Source organism: Mirounga angustirostris, unplaced genomic scaffold, assembly GCF_029215605.1.
Source record: "Mirounga angustirostris isolate CCGP_5_RB_7025 unplaced genomic scaffold, mMirAng1.0.hap1 SCAF_1, whole genome shotgun sequence".
Lineage (NCBI taxonomy): Eukaryota > Metazoa > Chordata > Mammalia > Carnivora > Phocidae > Mirounga > Mirounga angustirostris.
In genome coordinates, this window is record NW_026991709.1 from 165,718,765 (window position 1) to 165,733,992 (window position 15,228).

The 15,228-nt window shown below is 45.0% G+C and overlaps 1 protein-coding gene across 1 annotated transcript in view; it reads left to right on the top strand.

Moving 5' to 3' along the window:
• SRGAP3 (SLIT-ROBO Rho GTPase activating protein 3) overlaps positions 1–15,228 on the top strand; it is a 244,116-nt gene that overhangs the window by 205,015 nt on the left and 23,873 nt on the right. Inside the window, exons 13-17 of the mRNA XM_045861921.3 lie at positions 1,001–1,061; positions 2,725–2,802; positions 10,282–10,416; positions 13,124–13,229; positions 13,445–13,672. Coding sequence (XP_045717877.1) covers positions 1,001–1,061; positions 2,725–2,802; positions 10,282–10,416; positions 13,124–13,229; positions 13,445–13,672 — 608 coding nt within the window. The remainder of the gene's footprint in view (positions 1–1,000; positions 1,062–2,724; positions 2,803–10,281; positions 10,417–13,123; positions 13,230–13,444; positions 13,673–15,228) is intronic.

A 15,228-nucleotide genomic window follows, 5' to 3' on the forward strand; every position in this document is an offset into this window, starting at 1 on the left:
CCCCTCTCCCTGACTATCGTTAACCAAGGAGAGGATTCACAGGTGGGGTGTGGAGGAACCACAAAGGCATCGAAATTCGTGGGTTTTTCTGTCTCTTTACAAGAACATATTACGTGTGCCTTGTTGTTCCCTCATCTGAGGAGGTTAGTAATTTAATTTGGCCCGTTTTAATGAAAGTTTAAAAAAAGATTTTGTGCTCTTTAAGTGTTCGGAATAATAGATCAACTAGTCATGGAATCCAAGACAAAACTAGCCCTTGCCTCGCTCTTTGTGGCTGTGGGCCCATCTAGGAAGATGTAATTGAAAATACATTCACACCCCCTGCCATGCGTATGTTTAGAACTGCATCTTATTCAGCCTTTTTGACTAAGGTTGGCCACTCAGTGGTCAATGGCTGACATTAGCTGTTTCTGGAACTTTTCCTTATAACATGTTTATTGTCAAATAAAGTATCTGCCTGGATGTTTAGGTTGTAACCTCATTAGACCTGGCCTTCCTTTCTCAGAGCTCAGTAGGACCCTTGGGGCCATCCTTGCTTCCCATAGTGTGTTCTTATTTCAAGCATCAGGTACTGCAGTGCTAGAAGGAGGCTTTGATCCTCCCTTTTTGTCCTTGAGCACTGGGAGGATAGGGTTGAGTGGGGCAAAGTGGAGGGGAAGGCAGAGCACTCTTCAAGAGCAAACTCCAGCCCTCTCCGAGCAGCGGGCTCCCTCCCCTTCCCAGGTGTGCCTGCCAAGCCTTTGAGCCCTGATTTCTTCCCAGCTAAGTAAGAAGACAGAGCATTTCTTTAAAATTATCATGGCTATGCCTTTCTCTGCACATAACTGAAGATTTTGTTTTAACTGTTTGTGGAGACTTTAGGATTAGCAGTTCCTTGCTTATTTTCCTACTAATCCGATGGTACTAATATTCTGGCTTGAGTGTATAACCTGTGTTTGCAATGTCTTTTTCCCTGTGGTGGTTGCCAAGCCCAGTACAACTCACGATTTTTTTTCTTAAGGATTCAGGACAAGCTATACCGCTTGTAGTCGAGAGCTGCATCCGGTACATCAATTTATACGGTAAGCTCAATCTTGGGGCAGTGTTTTCAGCTCTTTCCAGAACAGGTGCTGGGCTGTTCTCATAGGAAATGAGATTTCAGTTCATCTTGGAAGCTGTCCTGTCCCTGCCCCGCTTCCTAGCGAGAAAACGCTTCTTGGCACAGCTGCCATGCTGAGTGCTCTCTTGAGCCTTGTATGTCTGGGGACGGAGGTGGTGGTGAGAAGACCCAGGAACTAGGAAGACTGAGGCTCAGGGAAGGCATGGACAGGAGAAGTGTCTCGGTTCCTCCGTGACTCCACCCAGCCTCAGAGGTCTGTGTTTTGAGCACTGAAGGTAGCTGAGCAATTGGTCAGTTAACTGGCTCTAGTCAGCTCCAGAAAGGAAATGCAGTGTCTGGGATGTGCTAACCATGGTGTCCCCAACACTTCCCTTGTGCTTCCCTCTATTCATTCATTCACTCCTCCAAAAATTTATTTTCAGAGTGCATAGCAGGCACTGTTCTGACAATGGGAATACAGGCATGAATAAGACAGGTAAGGCGCCAGCCCTTGGTAGCTTACATTACCGATTAGAAGGGCAAGGAAATAAGCAGATAAAGAAATAATATAATTTTAGGTAGCAGTAATGCCAAGAAACTAATTAAAAGGGGATAGAGAATGGCCAGAGGGTGGCAGGGCTGTTTTGGCTAAGGTGGTAAGGAGAGACGTCTCTGAGGGGGTGATCTTTGAGTAGAAGAAGCCAGCCGTGCATGGTAAGCGTGAAGGTCTAATATGGGAAGGAAGCAAGTATGACTGAATGGGAATATGCCAGGACAGTGGGATAAAAGACACAGGTGGTAGAGATTCAATATTGGTTAAGGAAAGACATAAACACACTTTTATTGAGCACATACTATGTACAAACCAAACTTGGGCTAAAGCCTGCCTTTTAGAGGTAAACACTTTCCTAAATTATAATGTGGAGAGTTGTTTTATAAAGAAAAACTGAACATGAGGGAGATCACAGTCACCCCATGAATTCCCATTCAAGATGAGAGAGGCCCTTTAATTCCTTCGATTCTATAGGTTACTGTTCAGCCCTATAGGTTCTGATCCTGTGTTGTTACTGTTACGTCAGCTATCGGGTCTCCTCCTTGTTATGGCCTTATAGAAGCATATTTAAAAAAGATTATTTTTCTATAATAATTTGATGTCCCCCAAGCACCTTGATCCCAGGCCAGCATGCACGCTAGACTCGAGCTTTCCTGGAAAGAAGATGTCTGTATAGGTAGGGGGTGGAAATGGTCGAGTGAATGATATTGATCATTCTTGTTCAAAATCTCTGTGGCTGTTACACTGAAATGGCATTTGTAAACTCAAGCCAAGCTCCTTGGTGCCAGTGTCCCTGGTGAACTTGGTAGGCAAAGTGCACCTTGGCTACCACTGGTCCTGTGTGGATATCAACCTTAATTTATGGCCCCCAACAAGAGATCACAGACATATGAAACAGGATGGTGCAGAGTGTTTTGGCCAGCTGAAGTTCATTGCAAAGGCTACTTTTGGGCTTCTGCCAGGAGATCTTTATTGGGAACGACTCTCGTAAAAAGTGGTGGGAGAAAGAGACAAACAATTGGGAGAATCATCAATGTCCCCAGAGGTCTGATGAGCTCAAGGCATCATGGCATTTTCTGTTTGTTTCTTTTAGGACTCCAGCAGCAAGGGATCTTCCGAGTACCAGGATCTCAGGTCGAAGTCAATGACATAAAAAATTCCTTTGAGAGAGGTAGGTGCAGAGTCACCATCTCAAGCTTGTGTCCATAGAAAGCCAGGATGGGTGTTGATGTGTGTCTTAGAGCCAGCAATGTGCTGGGGCTGGCTCAGAGCGACATCTTTCCAACTGCATTCAGTGCCTTCCCCCTTGGTAGCTTGAAATCAGCGAAGGCAGGAGTATTTACACCACAGAAATTGGCAAATGCCAAGATCTTTTCTTTGTCTTTTTCCATCGCAAGAGTTAGCTGTGAAACATTTACCAGCACACATGGGCAACTCTGTCCAGCGACTGTACAGTAGTTGCTGGGAAAGAGGGCCTAGGAAAGCACTTGAAATTATGATGTGAATCAAAAAGGCTGCTGCTTTTTTAGAAAAGTTGGAAGAATACAGGTAACACTGAGTGGCTCTTAGAATATCCTAATTATCTTTTTTTTATGTAGTATTTGGCAAACAAATATTGTCTGAGGACCCTAATCCAAACCCATTTCCCTGTAATAGATCACATCCCAATTTACGAGCATGTTCTTACCCCTCCTTCTATGCAATCTTCCTAATAGTCTTGGAAGGTATTTGGTTTGTCCCTGTTGGCTGTGCTCTGAACAGGCCTTCCCCCTGGTTCCAGCTCTGGAATTCTCCCTCCTTATTACCCAGCTTCCTCTGGAGGGGCTGCCTCCTGAGCACACTTACCCCTTCCCCGTTCCTCCCCAGTTCCATCTGCCGTCTAGCTCTAGAGTGGAGGAAGCACTCTGTGAGCCCCAGGAAGTCAGTACCACAGCCCCCAGCACAGACCTCTGTGGCCCATGGCACTCTGGCTTTGAACCGGGTTTAGAGAGCAGGATTTGACTGGATGTGGTGATCAGTGGCCTCCTAATGTCCTGCGGCGCTTCTCTTTTGGAGTCTGCTCCAGGATTTTGGGCACTTTGAACCAGAGAGCCCCAGAATTCCCTGGCTGCAAGCTCCTACTCATATATTTGTTGCCTCCCAACAAGCATGCATTCATTGGGCCCTCCACTGCACTAGGTAAGGGACCAGGGCCTAGAAATACAACAGGAACAAAAGACAGTCGTGTCTAGTAGGGAACCAGTTTAGCAGACAATGGAGTAAGTCCTGGGTGGTATGGGAACCCCTAACCCAGCTTGGGTTGGAGGCAGGAATAGTAAAGCCCGAGAAGTCTTCCTAGAGGAGGAAATGTTCAAGCTGAGGCTTAGAGAGTAAGAGCCAGAAAAAGGAGGGAAAGGTCATTCCAGACTAAGGAAACAACATGTGCAAAGGCCAGGACCAAGAGGGATCTCCCATCTTCCTCCCTGATGGAAGTGTCACTCGTCATTCTCTGAGCTTCTCTTGACAACACTGGACAGCCCAATCCAAAGTTTTGTTTCTTCACTTCCCCCAACTCCTTAGCACCCCTGCTCCCCTGTGTTCATTGTAAATGAACAGAACCAGGGTCTGGAATCTTTGCTGGTTCCATCTTCTTGGGCTAATCACATTATACAGAATTCCTTAAATCTCATGGGTAAACTCACTGCACAGTGCATCCAGCCTGGCAACAGCCCCTGCCTTGAATTTCCCTGCTTCCCTAGGCTATGTAAGTAACTTTCTTGTACCAGGCAGCCCGGCCCTATCCCTGCCCCAAGAGCACTGCTTTCTTTCCTTCTCGAATGTGATTTTCTAAGGTCAGTGCCTTCTGTCCCTGGCTTGGGTGCCTATTCCAAACTGGCCTTGGATCACCTCGGGCAGAGCCCTGCTGGGCAGGGATCACCTGACCCAAATCTCAGCTGCAAAAATGTTTTCTTTTTCTTTGCCTCAAGTATGCAAATTGGCTCTTCTCCCTCTCTCCATCATTCCAGAATGAATCTCATTCTTGCGGCAGCCTTGTCTTTTTGCTCCTCCTGAGCCTATGGTGAACTGTGGCTTATTCTTAAAAAAAAAAAAAAAAAAGTTCCTGGTGTATCTCTTTTAGAAAAATCCATTCCTGGCTTCTCTGGGCTGGCTAGTGCCCAGATTTCCCACTTACTTTTTCTGTTTCTTGAAGTTCACCAACCAACTGCCTTAGGTTTGGCTCCTTACTCAGGGTCACCTCCCACCTCTCGTGAAACTAGTAGCTTCTCTACCCCCCTACCCCCCAACTGCTGCAGGCTGGGGAGGCTCAGTATTTCTCTTCTCACTCACTCACTCCATCCCACACACTAACTTACTACTGAATTTTCTCTCTAAACCAGCACGTTGTGCATTTTTCCTTTCTTCCTTTTATTTGTTAAAATGTAAGTCCCTCAATCCTTGCAGGGTGTCTATCGTTTGCCATTTGTTCAAGGAGATTTGGGTCTTTCTCTTCCTTGGCCCCCTTCCTGCTCTCTTGGGTAAAGTTCTTGCCCACATTCCTTGTATAAGGCTGTTGAAAGGAGCACAGATCTGTTTTCTTTAAGGTTCTGAGAAATTGCAACATGTAGGAAATTCATTCTTGGCTTATTATTCCTAAACCCGCTTTCTTTTTCTTCTGACATGAGTCAGCCAGGGTTTTAGTTGAAGTGGTGATGTTAATGATACGATTTTTTTTTTTTTCCTGTCAGTAAGCCTTAAGCTTATCACCCAAGTTTTGAGCTCTTTCTGCAGTCTGACAAAACGAAGGAGAAACACCACAAGAGGGCAGGAAATCAGTAGCCCCGCCATGGAGAGAGCCCTGCTTTTCTGTTGTCTCTCAGGCAGTTTTCCTGGGAAAACTCTGTTTTTCCCCACAGACCCAGCCACTGTCCCCTTTGTATGCAACGATGAGAGAGCTGCCAGGGGGGCCTCCTTATGTGGAGGGGCGCCTGGAAGGGGAGTCTGTGGCCCTCTCACCCGGTGAGGCTCAGGATAGGGTTTAGATCTGAGGCTGAAGTCATGGCATATAGGGTCTGACACATTCTAGTGCTGGCCCTTTAGAGATCTAGATCCTGTCCCAGGGAGAGGAGTGTGACCGGGAGACGCTGGGAGGGGTTGTCCTATTGAGGAGCCACAGAATGGGCTTGGGAGGACCTGTGGCCACAGAGAGCTAACTGCCCTTGTGTGAGAGGCCACCCGCAAGCTTCCTGCCATGCACCCAGTCTGGCGGCAGATTTCCTGAGAGCCTGTGAGCACACACTGTGTTCACACTCTGCCCTGGGGACAGCCCTGCCGTCAAGTCCTCGGCAGTGCCCAGGTGACCTGGCTAAGAGGGCGCTGTGGGCAGGGCTGCTGGGGAACAGTTCTACCGCCCCCAGGACGGTAGCCAACCAAGTGTGAACACAGCTTTCTCTCAGATTAGCCTAGAGTTTTAGCTGTAATTCTCCTCAAGGAAGCCATCATTCCCACAAACCATACTGCTCATCCTGAGCTCTGAAATTCCGCTCGTTTCTGGAGCCAAAATTGACTGGCCTTGCAGAGAGCCGAAGGCCTGGGCTAGGAGGAGAGAATATTTGGAATATTTGGATGGTTCCTTTTATGGACTGAGTGCTTTCTGGGAGGAAGAGCAAGAGCAAATGGGGTGTGTGTGTGTACACATAGGTAGTATATGTATGTATATATAAAGCCCATATGTTGATCGTGCTTGATGAGGGGAGCTGACATGTACTATGAAGAAGAAGAATCCATGTGCTTTTGAATCATGAGACCCCAAAGGTCATATGTGGTAATAATAGGGAAATAGCTAAGTATAGTCCAGAGTTTTTGAACTTTTCTGGTCCCTTAAAGGGGCCTCAAGAGGTGCTACAGGACCCGAGAGGGGGCTTAGGAGGGAGGTATAGACCTCTCCTCCCAATTCAATTAAGACAGCTTTGTTGTATGTGTTGAGCATTCAGAGAAACTTTTTTCTTGGAAAAAAAAAAAAGAAAAGGTTGGGATTCTACTCTAAAGGAAAAGGAAGGAGGGAAGGAGGGAGGGAGGGAGACAGGCATGTAAGCCGACAGACAGACACTGGTCAAAGGAAGACTATCTCCCAGGCATTACAAGACCTGGGAGCTGCTGGTGTGTGTTTTGACTATGTGAATGTGGGCAAGTTGTTTTGCTTGTTGCGTGTGAGAGAATGGTGGTGTTGGAACCCTGCCTTCCTCGGCACCATGCAATGTTCTTGTGAGGATGAAGGGAGATCATGTGTGCGAATGTGCTTCTCACTTGAGAAGTGCTATATCAGTATAGGAAGTGATTTTTTTGTGTTTTCTCTCTTCCTTCCCCACAAGGACTCCTCCTGTTCCCCTGTGGGGATATCTGAGAGGTTGACCTCTGGAACATCAGCATCTGGGCCACCACATACAGTCATTCAGGCTGGGCACTGTGCGGGGCTGCTCAGTCAAAGAGGGGAGCTGAACTCTGGTTCATACTCTGTAAGCCACAAGACCTGGTTTAGGAAGGAAGTAGGGGGGCCCTCTCTCATTTGCACTAAAGCACGTTGGGGCTAGCAGAGGCCCTGGCAGTGACATGCATTCTTTTCCTATGAAGGTGGAGTAAAGAGATCCAAGTATGAATTTCCAGCTCTGCTCTTCACTGCTTGCCAGTCTTAGAACATTCTGTGGGCTATTCTGGGAGCAGGAGGAAAAGCTCATTGTGCAGACATCTGTCAGCACCTTCAGGGAGGGGCTGGATTGCTCTGTTTCCTTTCACCTCGTCCACTGGAAACTTGGGGGGATCTTAGCTGAGCAGCCCCGGATTAAATTGAAAAATGCTGCTCTCCTGAGATACCATTTTCCCCTGTCCAATGGGCAAAAAAAAAAAAAAAGGAAGATTGAGAGCATTCCATGGGCAGGGCTGTGGAAAAAAAGCATTCTCCTATGTTGCCAGTAGGAGGATAGAATGGTGCAGGCCCAGTGGGGGAGAATTTGGCTCTGTCTAATGAAATGTACCCTTTGACCCACAATCCCACTTTGAGACTTGACCAGAGATGTACCTCCACAAATACCAAAACACACACAGGAGATTATTTGTTGCGGCAATATTTGTAAGAGCTAAAGATTGGAAAGAAGTCACATGTCAATCCGTAGGAGATTGGTTGACTAAATCATGATCATCCATAAAATAGAGTACTTTGCATCCACTTAAAAAAAAAGAAGAAGAAAAATGAGAAAGATCTGTATGAACTGATATGGAGGGATTTCTAGTATTTATTGTGAAGCAAAGAAACAAGTGTATGTCGCAATATTGTATACTACTTACATTTTGTGTAAAAAATGAAAGGAAATAAAAAATTCTCATATATGTATTTGCTTATTTTGGGAGAAGAAAACACAACAGGGCAAACCAGAAACTGATGAAAATGGTTAAATGTAAGGTAGGGAAGGGAGAAGGAGAAGAGTAGGGCTTTGTCTGCATATAACTTTTTATCTGGTTTTGACTTTTGGACAATGTAAATGCTTTAAATTTTTAAAACTGCAAATTTTTTAAGAAAGGATTTCTAAAAAAAAAAGTCCCTAAAATTGAATAGAAATAGAAACAAGCTGTGTATCAAATTGATCATCACACAGAGAGTAACTTTTGAACATGTGCTCTGGTCATACATTTTTAGCAGCTTTAATGAGTTAGATACCATAAAGCTCACCCATTTTTAAATCGTACAATTCAGTGTTTCCTGGTATATTTATAGAGTTGTGCAATCATCACCATAATCCAATTTCAGAAACTTTTCATCATCCCCAAAAGAAACCTTGTACCCATTTGTAGTTACTCCCTAGACTCTCTCTACCCCAGCCCCCCACGCTAGGCAACCACTAATGTACTTTCTGTCTTCTGACCACACATCTTTAGTGGGATACATTCTGAAGACTAACCCCTTCCCCCCCAAATGAAAACAAAAGCCCTGCAAAGAAATCTTAAATTTTATGTAGTAGGTTTATTGTTAGTGGTGATATTGCTATTAAAATTTCAAAACTATGTTATGTATATTGTAGGATAAGGCAGATACAGAAATACATTATTAATGTGACTCAGAACCAAGATTTTTCACTAAGAAAAATGAAATACAAATATAAAATAAATGAAGGTAAAGAAAATGTTGAATCTTAAATATGAATTAGAAATAACTGTGTGAACTCATGAAAAAAAAAATATGTATTCTCCCTCTATCCACTGAAAAGGTTTAAAAGCTTTTTATAGCACTCCTGTACCAATGAGCACACCTGGAACTTAGATCTTGGTCTCTAAATGCCATCCCCTATAAAAAGCAAACAGAGCGTCTTGGAGAAATGTTTGATTCCAGATCTGGGTCAAGGAAAGTATAAGGTGATCCATGAACATCTTCTGTTGCAGAAAGCAAGGATATGCTCAGTGGAGGTCACCTATAAAGGACATTTGTCCCTGGCAAAATTGGGGAGAATCTGAGCATTCCAGAGAATAGTGATGGTAATGGATTATGACACATTAAATTAAAAATTACAAAAACAATCCCACAAAGATGTTAAATAATAACAGTAATAATAATAGGAGAAGTAAGGGGGCATGGGGAAACCTCTTCTTTATGGAAGAATGCTAGCTAATAAATGTAGAAGGAATGACAGAATTAGAAAATCATCATTTTGCAACCCTAGGATAATAATTGATTTAGGCTAAAATCATCATTGGAGGTTAAAAGCATTGGGTGAAACATGTTGAGCACAATGACTTGCACATAGATCACTTATATTTTTCAAAAATATTTTATATTTTACACTATTACAAAAACGGAAAATAGACCTTTACAATGCAGAGATCTGGAGGTCACCCCCTTAATCCATGGATCAAACTTTGCATCACCAGGAGCAAGACAGGCTGACGTTATATGCCTCTGGATCCAATGAGGTGTCCACAACATCACCCATGTACTATTCTTGCCAAAAATATTTAACTTAAATCTAATCATGAGGAAACAAAGACAAATCCAGAGTGGGAGGCATTCCATAAGGCAGGTGGCCTGGACTCCTCAGAAGAGGCAGTATTATAAAAAACTTAACGATTAAAAAATGTTGGGGCCTCTTTACATTCAAAAGACTAAGGAAACATAACAACCAAATGAATTGTGTTTATTAGATCTTAGCCTTTGAAAAAATTCTGTGAAAGACAGGACAATTGGGAATGTTTGGATGTGGGCTGTATATGAGATGGTGTTTTGGAACTATTGTTAATTTTCTTAGGTGTAATGATGTTATGTGGTTATGTAGGAGAATATCCTTATTCTTAGGAGAAACATGTTGAAGTATTTAGCAGTTATATTTTGTGACATCTATAAAATACTCTAAAATCATTGAGCAATAAATATGAGTAAAGAGAGAAAGCAAATATGGCAAGAGGAGTGTAAGTTAATGACCGTGAATGAAGAGTGATTTCAGTATTTTATTTTTACAATATTTCCATAGATTTGAACATTTTCAAAATCAGTTACAGGGAGAACTCTAAACTTGCTCTGTCAAGGAGGTTGTCCCATCTGCTTCTCCTCTAGCTCAGGCCATCCCTCCGGCCATCTGCACATTTCCTGCCTCCTTACCAAGCTGAATTATTATCTCCTGTTTCCTCTCAGGTGAAGACCCCCTTGTGGATGATCAAAATGAACGAGATATCAATTCAGTCGCTGGTGTTTTAAAACTGTATTTCCGAGGACTGGAAAACCCACTCTTTCCTAAGGAAAGGTTTCAAGATTTGATATCTACTATTAGTAAGTATTTCCTAGGTGGAATGGTAGAGTGATCAATTGTGTGACATACCTTTATTAAAGTTGTACTATGGGCTCATCTCTGTGCTAGGCACATGGGAGGGAGAGTATGAAAAGAGCAGTATGGCCCTCGTTCTCATAGAACTTAAAACCTAGTTGTAGAGATAACAAGACAGTTTATAATGGAAAATGACATGGTACAACCCTGGGTATGGAAGGAGCTCAGAAGAGGCAGAGGGAAACTTGGTTTTGCAGATCACAGCTGAGAGAGAGTGATGTGAGCTGAGCCTTCCAGGAGGAGTGGACACGGAGTATCCTGGAAGAGTATGGGGACACGCAGACTAATGGGACCAGTAGGAGGGTATTCCAGGCAGTGAATGGTGCAAGAGGCTAGAAGGGTAAAATAGAGCAAGAGGGGAAAGACCTTGCAAGGATTTTAGAGCTTTTCCCCTTGGGTAATAGGGAGCCATAGAGGGTTTGGGAGTCAGGTCAGCAACATAACAGACAAGTAAAATGGTGAAAATAAGTTGACTGTGGGCTTCTTCTGATGTCACGAGCCATCAGAATTCTCCTTGGCAGGTATTTCTGTGGATGAAGGCAGAAGCCCAGTCTAGGGGGCTGAAGTAAAAGCACCTTGACTGTAAGATGCCCAGATCCAAGGCAACATTTTGGGAATTTTAAAAAATAAACTATTAATATTACAGTATGAGAATCTTAGTATTTTAGAATAAACTCTGATTTACAGAAAATTGCCCCACGCCCAGTAGTACTAGGAGCAAAACAAAAATGAAAGCATTTTTGCTTTCAAAACAGAAATGAAAGCTTCTCACAATGCTCTGAGAGGGATTTGCAGCTGGGAAGTGCTCCAGCAGGTGGGAGGCTTCAAGCCTCTTGCCTGCCTTGTACAAAAGACCCTTTCTCTGCTCTGCTCCGCTCCACACTACTTCCTGCTCATCTTTCCAGATCCACTTCAGGCTCCACATGACCCTCAGAAATTCCAGGCTACAAAGGCCCAACCCTATCTGAGCCCCTCGTGTCATGTTTTCAGCTAGTGTCACATGTTCAGTCCCATTAGTCTAGTTCCTGAGCAGAGCCCTAAGTGGCCAAGGCTGTTGACCGCTGGTACAAGCCCATAACATTGCATACCTTGGATCACACTTTGAATCACACTGGGGAGGGGGTGGGGAAGATCCCTTCTCACTTCCCTCCCAAACCCTGTGATTATATCAAGGAGAAAATTTCAGAGGTCAGTCAGTCTCCCTTCTAAACATAGAGATGGGGCCTCAGTCTCAGAAACTTTTGTATAGAACAGTGCCTACCTAGAATTTAGTGATATTGTTTTGCTTTCATTATATCTATTTTTATGTTACCTCTTAATTATAGCAAGTGGTCCTGGCTTCTCATTTACAGAGTGAGGTAAAATTTCCTCTTTAAATAAATGCATTTAAGAAAATGATGTACTGAAGTGCAGGGGTACTAGGGCACTGATGACTGAAGCTGAGGACAGGGAGTGACCTATATAAAGGGCAATGGAATCAGTAAATGTCCAAGAACCTTTAGCTCTGTGGGGAGACTTGGGTGAGATGCCTCAGTGCCAGACTTTGAAGGTAAGCTAGAGTGTGCTGGACAGAGTAGAGAGATCACCAGTGTGTGCAAAGACCCAGGGGCAGGAAGGCCCTCTGTGAGAGGGAGATCGTGGCTAAGGCCACCTGGCACAGAGTTCCTCAGTGGGGGTGCTATTGGCATTTAGGGTAGAACAGTGTCTTATTGTGTGTCCCATACATTCAGGACACTTGGCATCTTGACCCCTGGATCCCAAATGCCAATGGTACTCTCTAGTCACTGTGACAACCCCAAAGAATGCCCTGTGGATCTGTAAATGCCCAGAGGTGCACTACCACCTCATCTGAGAAGCATAACTCTGTATCATCTTCAGATACTTGGGGGAGGGGCAGCAGCTAGGAGGTCAGGCCGGCTAGGTTGGCGGAAGCCCGCTGTGAAAGGCCTGGGATACGGAGGAGAAACAGGAGAAATGGTGTTTTAGAAGGAACATGCTGACAGAATGTGGAGGCTGAAGAGAGGGGCTCTGTGAGAAAACATGTTTTCTGAGAAAGAAACTGGCATAGACTTGGGCATAAGCCCTGCAGACACACATCAGAACCCTGGCAGCTCAGTCTGCGTGCCTACTTTCCCTCTCCACAAGGCAGAGCCCACAAAGCCTGTCTCCTTACCAAGCCCAACTGGCTGCTCCTGCCCCTGGCCCGACTGACAAAAATACCAGTGTCTCTCTGTCTAGGACGGGCCTGAAAACCGGGCTCAGAGACAAGATCCCAGGCATCTGCCAAGCTCATTGGCCGATACAGAGCTCTAGAGTTGGTTGTCTATTCAACACTCACTTCTAGCCTACTACGTGCCGTGCCTGTGGTGCAGCTGGTGTTCAAAGAGGTGAACGGAACATGGCCCATGCCTGCGTTCATCAGGGCTCATAGGTATCAGGTGACAGAAACTCGATCTATATGGGCTTCATCCATAAAAGGGAATGAATTGACTCACATACTTGCTGCAAGTGGCCAGACGAGGGTCACAGATCAATCCCCAGAACTGAGAGAACTGGCTCCCCCGGAACCATGTGGCCTGATCTAGGAGCAGATGTTGGCTGCCTGGCTCTCTGAGAATGAAAGACACCCTGAAAAGCCCCTTTGTGTTACAGAACTGGAGAACCCAGCTGAGAGGGTGCACCAGATCCAGCAAATCCTCATCACCCTTCCCCGAGTGGTCATCGTGGTCATGAGATACCTCTTTGCTTTCCTCAACCAGTGAGTTGCCCGGCCAACTGGGGGGGGGGGGTCCCTTCTTGCCTCAGCTCTGGCCTCCTTTGGGAGGGGGTGTCCTGAGGCTTTTGCAGGTGCAGCTGTTCCTAAAATAGAACATGGAACCCTCCTGGAGTTGAGTAGAGCCCTCAAAAAAAAGAACCCACAGCGGGGAAGATTCACCTTTCCCAGGTGACTTGTGAGTACCTCCTTTCTTGTAGCCTCTCGCAGTATAGCGACGAGAACATGATGGATCCCTACAACCTGGCCATCTGCTTCGGGCCCACCCTCATGCACATCCCTGATGGGCAGGACCCTGTGTCCTGCCAGGCACACGTCAATGAAGTCATCAAAACCATCATCATCCATCATGAAGCCATCTTCCCTAGCCCCCGGGAGCTAGAGGGACCTGTGTATGAAAAATGCATGGCTGGAGGGGAAGAATATTGGTAAGATTCTGTTCTTCTTAATATTGTTACTATCATCATCACTATCGTTGTTGCTGTTGAACAGGAACAGTAAGAAACCCTTCGATTTTCTTACTGCTTTATAGTCTGTACTCCCATATGCATTTCCTCATTTGAGCTTTGCCGCAGCCTTATATGAGAGATAGTTGCATCAGCAAGACTCTCTTGGTTTATAAGGGGCAGAAATACAAATCAAACTGGTTAAGCTAAATGGGAAGTAATTGATTTACTTTACTTAACTAAAAAGTCTAACATCATGGCTTCAGGTATAGCTGGATCCAGGAGTTCAGCTATTATCATCAGGACTTGGTCCTGCAATCCCCAGCCCGTGGCTCTTCTTTCTTCTGTGTTGGCTTCATTCTCAGGCAGTCTCTCCCTTGGTGGCTTCAGGAAGGCATCTGGTAACTCCAGATTTAGAGCACATTCTCTCAGCAACCCCAGTGGAAAAAGGGCTTCTTCTTCCCAAGTGTCCCAACACAAATCCAAGAATGATATCCCCTTGCTGAGGCTCGGGTCTGGTGAACAAATCACATTAGTTAGGAGATGTCAAGCTGTCATGGGCCAAGTGAGTCACAAACCCATCTCAGGCAGCAGGGGAGTGGATAATAATCCCCACCTCAATCAACCTCTTGAGAAAGGAGTTTTTTCCAAACACAGTGAGTTCACGTTCTTTGAGAGTTCCATGCCAGGTCAGCAGTTGGTAGTTGGGCACCTCTCGGTACCTGGTGCTACATGGAGTCTTGGGAGAAAAATGTTAGAACCAATCAAAATCAGGGCTGACTACTTTTCCCAGACTAAGACCTTAAAATGTGGTAAACATAGGAAATGTTCTGAAATGTGGATTCAGAACACCAGCTGACAGAGACCAGCCAAAGGGTTCCTATTCATTCTTTATTCCCAATCCAGGACAACACATAGCTATATATTTAGGTATTCCCCATACTGCTTTCAGCTAGGTCCTACAGGGGAGTTTGTCTTTTGATTATCACAGCATTCCTGGACTCTTAAATCGCTTCAAAAAAGGGAGACATTTCAGCCCCTTTGTTTTTTGTTTTTTGTTTTTAAGATTTTATTTATTTATTTGACAGAGAGAGAATGAGAGAGAAAGCACATGAGAAGGGGAGAGGGTCAGAGGGAGAAGCAGACTCCCTGCCAAGCAGGGAGCCCGATGCGGGACTGGATCCCGGGACTCCAGGATCATGACCTGAGCCGAAGGCAGTCGCCCAACCAACTGAGCCACCCAGGCGCCCCAGCCCCTTTGTTTCCCATCCCATCCCCCATAGAAATATCGGGCTCTGCTGTCTTGTAATCACAGCTCTGTAACTTTATTTGAGGCACCAGGAGCACATCTGTCCCTGTTTTGTCACAGAAACATTAAACAGCCAGCAAGCCTACTTTCTGGACAAAGAGAAGCTTTTCATGCAGTGTTTGCAACCATTATCGGTTCTCTTTTCTTGCTGCAATATATATCATTAGTGTTCTGGAAAGGTCCTCAAGATCTGTTGTACTTACCAGAGAACAATATACAATAACCACAC